Source organism: Apostichopus japonicus, chromosome 15 (genome assembly GCF_037975245.1).
Source record: "Apostichopus japonicus isolate 1M-3 chromosome 15, ASM3797524v1, whole genome shotgun sequence".
Taxonomy (NCBI): Eukaryota; Metazoa; Echinodermata; class Holothuroidea; order Aspidochirotida; family Stichopodidae; genus Apostichopus; species Apostichopus japonicus.
Window position 1 is genome coordinate 4943009 of NC_092575.1, and position 7869 is coordinate 4950877.

Genomic DNA, 7869 nt, shown 5'->3' on the forward strand with positions numbered 1-7869 from the left:
ATGCACACGGGGTCAACGAAGGTCACTCTTCAGTTTTCCTACATATAAATGTCTGTACAGATTGAGAGTATCAACGGTTACTACCATATGAAACGTTAGTTTCGATATTAACTTGTGGGCAAATTCAAACAGTTTACAAGAAAAAGAATCCATATTATAATTACAAAGAATGTCGTTCAACGTGGACGAGAAGATACGCGAATACGTAGAGATGGGTTTTAAAAATCAACAAATGGCTGAAATGTTGGACATAAGACTGTAACAACGACTAAGAGGAGACGTCGCCATTTGCACCTACGAAAGAAAGATTTGAATGCCGAACTTAGTGGTCATTGATATTTTATTTCAAAGCAGCATTTTGCGTTTTTCCTCAATTGTAACTCAAACAGGCTCAGGACAGTTAATTCTAGATATTATATGTTAAATAACCGTGTAGTAAGAATCAACCAATTGTACAATCACATCTAGTAATATATTAATCGCATATCTCATAGTTCAACTATCAGAGTTGTGCAAAAATGCATCGTTTTCAATCCAAAGAGGCAAAGGTTTCCCGATTGATCGAACGAAATATGTTCTATCATGTATCTTAATGATGGGGCGGGGCTGTGTTCGGAAGAATACACTAGTAACTAATGTCAAAATAAATGGGCCGGACGCTTCGATCCTAGCATGATCTTTCAGAGGCTGGATCACAAGTGCATTATGTATTTATATTATTTTACAATAGTAACTAATTATTCTTTATTACGTATTAATAAGAAGGTATGTTCTCTCCTTGGTTCGCCCTCTTCAAATTATTATCAGAAAGTGAATAATGACTATTTCGGCGTAGAATACCATTTAAGGGCTGACCAATGGCGTATGAAAGGAGAGGGGGCAGGGGACCATACCTCCATGGTCTGTCCGAAGGGTAACGTTTTAGTCGTCGGGGTGGGGGGGGGGGGAGGATTTGGGGAAACCGTGAAAACAAACAACAACTTTTGAATTTTGTTTCTTGAAAATTTAAAGTTTTAACAAACACAACCGTGTGTATATATAAACCTAATTATTTACCTAATTTGATTTAGGCTGAACATACATTTGAAGCCTTAACTGTGTAAAATTCTTCCGAGAGCACTCCGCAGAAAAATATACATTCATGAAACCCATAGTCACAGCCCGTCTTCATTTTAAGGTCTATATGCCTCAACAAATCATTCGGGGAGAACGATTGGAATTTAGTCCCCACCTTTGGAATTATGTGTCCTAGACTGGGGCGAGGGTAGGCTATAACGTTTCTTGAAGTTTAATGCCAGAGTTACCATGATTACAATTTACCTAACCCATACAATCTTGTAGGGTAGACTGTGTTTGAGGAACGTAATAAACTTGGCGTGGTGAAACCAATGAGCTGTTACTTGCAGAGCTCCCTGTCCAAACAGGATGAGAGTATAGATACACTAAATGAGACAATACAAAACTTTTAAGTATGACAGTCTTTCATATACTTATTTTAGTTAATGGCTCATGCACATAATTAAACCTGAAACAAGAGTCACGGAGTAAAGAACCCCCATCCCCAACACAAAATAAATCATACTAATGTTTACATGGTGATACACCTTTTCCTTACGGACATGTTTGCAACCGCGCCACAATGAGTAACAATAATGGGTTGACAGAAAAACTTTATTTTTACCAAGGAATTGATGCGTAACTCATTGCATGGTTCTACCATGGAAGTCTGATCAATACTTCCACGGTTCAACCGATGACAGGTTTCTTTGAATAATAATAACAACTACATCGAGGTCACCGAGCAATCAATTTGGTATATGCTGTCACATAGAGATGACACTAACCTTCCCCGTCGCAAACCCGTTCGTCCCTAAAAACACATTAACTACTTGGTGGGTCTATTTGTGGCCGATTAACTCCTCGAGGCTATCACATGGAAACTTTTATCAATTTGTCAAAGCAGAGAGAGAGAGACACACGATATGCCAACAGTAAAAAACTTTAGAAACCAGGATTATTACTCAGTATATGCACTTCGAACATTTCCATATTTTTTACACAGTCAGTATAAGGATAGCTTGCTTTTTCAAGTTGCAATTGATTACCCTCCCCTTCACCTTCTTTTTTTTTTAAATTGGTATATTCCAGCTGATATTCCTTAAAGATCAGTGCATATAAATTATTATTCGCTTTCATGTCAATAAATGTATATCAGCGACAGAAACTTCACTCTGCAGTTTCTTTCTATATTTAAAGGAGTTTAACCGCTGATCGCCCTCGCGAGAGGTTCCTGTGGGAATAATAGCTTTGTTAAGAATAATGTGGTTTGATTACGCAATAACCACGCGTGGCGTGGAGATTGACCTTCATGATGACCCCTTTATGCATATTTTTTTGGAAACAGGCCTTGGAAACACGCCTTGGATACAGGGTAGTAGCGTCTCCAATTTGGAGTAGTAGCACCTTCCGTTTAGGGTAGTAGCGCCACTAATTTACAGTAGCATCGCCGCCTGTAGTAGTAGCAGCATCGCCTATTTAGAGTAGTAGCGCCTCCTTTTTACAGTAGCATCGTCACTTAGGAGTAGTAGCATCTCCTGTTTAGAGTAGTAGCATCTCCTGTTTAGAGTAGTAGCACCTCCTGTTTAGAGTAGTAGCACCTCCTAATAGGAGTAGTAGCACCTCCTGTTTAGGGTAGTAGCACCTCCTGTTTAGGGTAGTAGCACCTCCTGTTTAGAGTAGTAGCGCCACCTGTAGTCCTTTTGGCGTTCCATAGTACCAACCATAGAAATAATCAATTTCTATGGTACCAACCAAGGAGGGTCATGTGACGAGCCCCCAGGTGCTACTTACATACTTTTTGACCCGTTGTCAGTTCGACGAGATAAGCGTTCGGTAGAAAACAGCACGCCAGTATGACGGGCATTAACGGTCAAGTTGAGAATTATTACTAATGTTTGGATAATAACATTGTTTAGATTTACTTTCCGTCTCATGAAAAGCTTGATCTGTAATTACCTTGACTACTTTTTGAACATGAGGAGCCCTATGTTGCTAAGGAGCGACGAAACCTTGTTGTCTGCTTATGGGTCTATGTATATTTTTGTACAGTCCTGACAAGCTGTATGTGTTCAAGCTTGATTTTTGGAAAGAAAATACTCAAAATGACAGCTTTGCAGTGGAAATTGTGGTAAACATTGGGAAAATGTACCACTTTGCTAGATCACACGCTTTATGTAGCTTCACCAGGAATGTGTTAGCTATGAGATCAGGATATTAGTTGTTGTAAAAGATACATTCAAAGAGCACTATAAGAGTTGAGTACTACAAGGTTGCATGTTACATGACCCTCCATTGGTGAGAAAAGTGAAAAATGCAAACAAAACACATACAAGATGAAAGCTACAGCATTTGTTTATTCATTTATTTCTTTGTACTTTCTACAAGTTGAAATGGCTTAAGAAAAGCCCAAGCCGATGCCAGCTTGGTTAACTTCACCAGGTATTTACTAACAACTATCATCGGAAACGATTCTATTCATCAATATAAAAACCATGTTGACCCCCCCCCCCCACAACCCCCAAATATAGGGACAGAGGGAGATTAACATATTTGAGATGGCATGCGAGCTCATTAATTTTAGGTGCTTTGTAAAGTAGTACTTGCACTTTTCTGTATCACCCAAAAAAAAAAAGAAAAAAAAAAGAAAAGCAAAAGAGAAATGCAATATTTAAAAAATTAACAGAATGGTGGCACCTACGAATAAATTGAAATTAGTTAACATATTGCTCAATGATCATCAATTTCATATTTTGTTATATCATTAAACCTCATAATTTAGTGAGGACTTTTCAGTTAATTTAATGCATTTGGATGCTTTACTCTACTGTGTACAACTTTGTGCACAATGCATACAGTGACATTTGAATACCATTTCCAATTTGCATCACCTGGACAGAGTTGAAGATCATCATTCAGGAGAATTTATCAAAGTTTATGTGCCTAAAGCAAAAACCGATGGCTACCTTTAGACATCATGTTAACCACTTGAATATGGTTCTACCATTGGAATGTGCAACAGTCCTACTGCATATAGCTTCTAGTACACATCACAAAGAGAGAAAAAAAGAAAGAAAGATGCTCTCTGCTGTTGTTCATTTCAAAAATGACTTTTCACTGATGAAAATTTACACATGGTTTAAAGTCCATTACAGTAAGTAAATGGCCACTTCTGGTATGAAAAATTCTGCTACTTTACATTGGCCATATCTGTTCACCTTGGTGTTCATCCTTTAAAGTCAATGATGTTCCAACCAAAGGAAACTATCTCCCAGGTTTGGCGAGTATGGATTCACCACTTAGCAGTGACACTTTTATTACACCGTCCTCAAGAATTGTGTTCAATCGAAGCCTTCCTGCTTTTCTCGAATAGCCACCTGGAAGAGAAACATGGAACGACAGAGAAAAAAACTTGTTATACATGTTAAAGCCAGGAGATGGTTGAGCCAAAACGGAACAATATATGCGGTAGAAAGTACAAAATTTAAACTGAGAGGTTTACTGTCAAAACACACTACTTTTTCCAATTAAACAAATAAGATACAATAAACTACAAATTGCTCCTTGGAAAAAAGTGCCAGTGACCATAAAGTAGGCTTTTTATGTTTTTCATATTTTGTCCCAAACGGTTCAGAAGTTCCTATTTCTGGATATATAAGATCTCGCAGCAAATGACTACAAATGGAAGATCTATTACCACTAGTGCAGAAGTATACATGTTTTATTTTCTTCTGTTGGTTTCATTGACATAGGTGATACTTTGAAATGGATAGCACAATTCCAACTCAAAGTGGAAATCAATGGTGGTCACTTACTTTGAATCTCTCCTCCAGCAGTGAAACTTCTGAGATCAAATCAGTGATTGCACTGGTAAGAGCTTCTTGCGGACTGTAGTCAGCGGTCGTCTGAACTCGCAGTAAAAATTTGTTTTCTAACGGATGTGGCTGTCTGTACCCAGCAAAGAGAACCTTTGGGTCTTTTAACAATTGTCTGGATGAGGAGAGCAATATTTGGTGTGAATGATAAAAAATGAAATATTTATTTGGTCTTGTATAGCACAGTACAATGTGATATGGTTCACAAATGCAAACATAGCATTATATGACATTGTACTTATTGTCCACGGAATCTTAAATATTGTAATATTTTACTTAGAAAAAGTCCATAAATTGAAAACTGCAATGTATTTTAATACTTAAATAACACAACTTGTGGAAGGAAAAGCTTTAAAAATTCTTCAGAACTGCTATACAATTTGGTTATTGCATATTACTAAGCACAAAATGTGTTTATGAAAACTTCAGTCTTTTTAGGTATCTAGAGTTGTTTTTAATATAACCATTGCAAAAGGGATACAAAAATCCCAAACGTTCTTACGCTCTCAGCATGTTTCCCAAGGTATGGTCTTCCTTTTGAACATGGAATATAACTGCATTAGGAACTTTTGTGTCTTTCTCTATGGTAATTCTGAAAAACAAGAGAAAATATTCTGCATTTGACGAGTCAAGTAAGGAATGTGATATTGATACTTTCGAGAAAATAAGCAGCGCCTTGCTTCATTGCTACAGCGGTTAGGTGAACAATATGCCACGGTTTTTGTATTTGCTACAGCTTGAAATAGATAGCCACAGGTCACATCATTAACGATGTAATCAGGCCCAAACTTGGTTACATGAATTTTATGTTATAACTTAGGCCTATATGATCTAGTGTGCACCATACCAGCAATTGGCAAAATAGAAACCAGGGTGTGACAGATACATATAGTTAAAGCCTACCTTTGAAGATATTTGATATGTTATAATTAGAGAACACATTGGTTAATGCGTCAACATTTGTCATTCAGAGAGCACCAAACGCGCAAAATGTTAGGCTAGTCATTTGTAACCATCTCATGCGACCATTCGCTAAACTAGTCAATACACTTTTGAATGTGACTAACATTTAACAACGTAAATAGTTTTGGACTTAGGTCTGATATTCCGAACATCAAATCAACTCATTTCTGCATCCCTATATATTTAAGATAATTACTCACTTCTTTTCTCCATCAAAGAGGATGAAAGACTCAAAAGTTGGAGGAGCATTCATGTTTCTTTTGGAGTCCTGATTTCGTTTTCAGTTCGCCTATGCATGTGCGATGACTATGGACCGCCAAAAGAGAAATAAATTATTGTTGCTGCATGAGAATTGAATGTACCAGCAACGCATAAGAATTGAGAACGTGAGCAGCAATCAAGATTAATGCACCAATCGTACACTCAGAAATGATGCTAGAACAAGAACTTGTTCCCAACGAGGAACCCGAAGTGAGAAGAACAGAATATGAACCGACAGCTGGTTTTAAGTTATTCTCATCACAAAATTTGCTACGTGTACATGTATATGGGCAATAACCAGGTGCGGATCCAGGAATTTAAGAAAGTAGGGGTGTACGTGAGCCTGAGGTCGTCGAAGCAGGCTCCAATGGGCACTGGGTCTGTGGTCCTCCCCCAGAGAATATTTAAAAAAAAAATAACTTGAAAAGTTGAAATGGTGCATTCTGAAGCATAATTAGAGTCAATTAGGTCTAAAATTAGATCTACCTGCAAGATTGTGTTTGGTTGCCAGAAGAAAAGGGGGGAAAACTTATGGGGGGGGGGGGTTACTCAACTCATAGATCAGCGCCTGTTAACGATTCCATTCGGTACAAACAAGGACGTATATATAATTGTGATATTAATCGTTTGTTTGCTAAATTCACATGTCTCCATCAATATCATTTTAATTTGACACAAAAATCATAACTACATTCAAGTGTCCTGGACAAGCTTTGAACGCAATGTAAGCATGCTATTTGAAGTCGTATGTTATGTTTCGTCTCTGTGCTATAGACTACTGATGCATACCATGGGCAGCTCTACCCATTTTTATCCCCTGAACCATAAATATTGCTTAATTAGTAGTGTCGGCTCCTCTGTTTCTGGAAGTAACTTGGAAATACATAACACACCAGGAATGTCACATCTTTGATTGAAACTACTTGTAATTTTTAGTTAAGCTCGAAAGGAAATCGAGGGATATTCGGAATGCCCGCACTTCCAATGTTACACATATAACCATATATATATTATATATATATATATATATATATATATATATTTATATATAAACATTGGCTGTTTTACTTCCAATCACTTACCTAATTCAATTATTGTATCTCACTCGAGATCCAGCCTTTCTCTAAATGCAGCACAGTTGTTTAACAGTTTTTCCGTTATTCCTATATATATATATATATATAGATATAGATATTGTTATATATCTGCATCCTAGTCTGAACATTCTGTAAATTTATTTTTGCAACTCAATGTCGCTTTCTTTACGTTTTTTCTACTAATTTCTAGGAGCACAATTCAGTCCGAAATTGTTAAAGGGTGTGAATTAAGACTCGCACAAAAAGAAACGTCTAATGCCGCCCTGTGGAAAAGTTGACTTTCCGTTGCTAGCAAGTGAAGTTTTATTCTTATCTCTACAAAATGCAGACATGAGTGAAACGTGATACCTTGTTACCTTTTATCTAGACCTGAGATGTCCATCGGTGGTGTCTAACACTTCTGTTACACCTCAGTCGAAACTAGGTCAGATTACCGGCATGAGACGTTTCTTTGTGTGCGAGTCTTCACACCCTTTAATTAAGGCACCTTACGATGTATTCGTACATGCTTATGAAGAAGATCCCAAAATGAGTTTCCTACCCCTCCCCCCTCCTCCGGGGGAATTCCGCATCTTCACCTTTTGATAGCTTTTCTTACCCAACTATGAGAGCAAATC

General features: G+C 37.5%; 1 protein-coding gene across 1 annotated transcript; it reads right to left on the reverse strand.

Annotated features, from left to right (window-relative positions):
* Positions 1-3804: 3804 nt before the first annotated feature.
* On the reverse strand, positions 3805-6238 carry LOC139981297 (DNA-directed RNA polymerase II subunit RPB11-a-like). Its single transcript, XM_071993558.1, has 4 exons — positions 6095-6238; positions 5434-5523; positions 4872-5046; positions 3805-4433 (listed from the first exon to the last, which is right to left on the reverse strand). The coding sequence occupies exons 1-4, from the start codon at positions 6145-6147 to the stop codon at positions 4398-4400; spliced, it is 354 nt and encodes a 117-aa protein (XP_071849659.1). The 5' UTR covers positions 6148-6238; the 3' UTR covers positions 3805-4397.
* Between the last annotated feature and the right edge of the window lie 1631 nt (positions 6239-7869).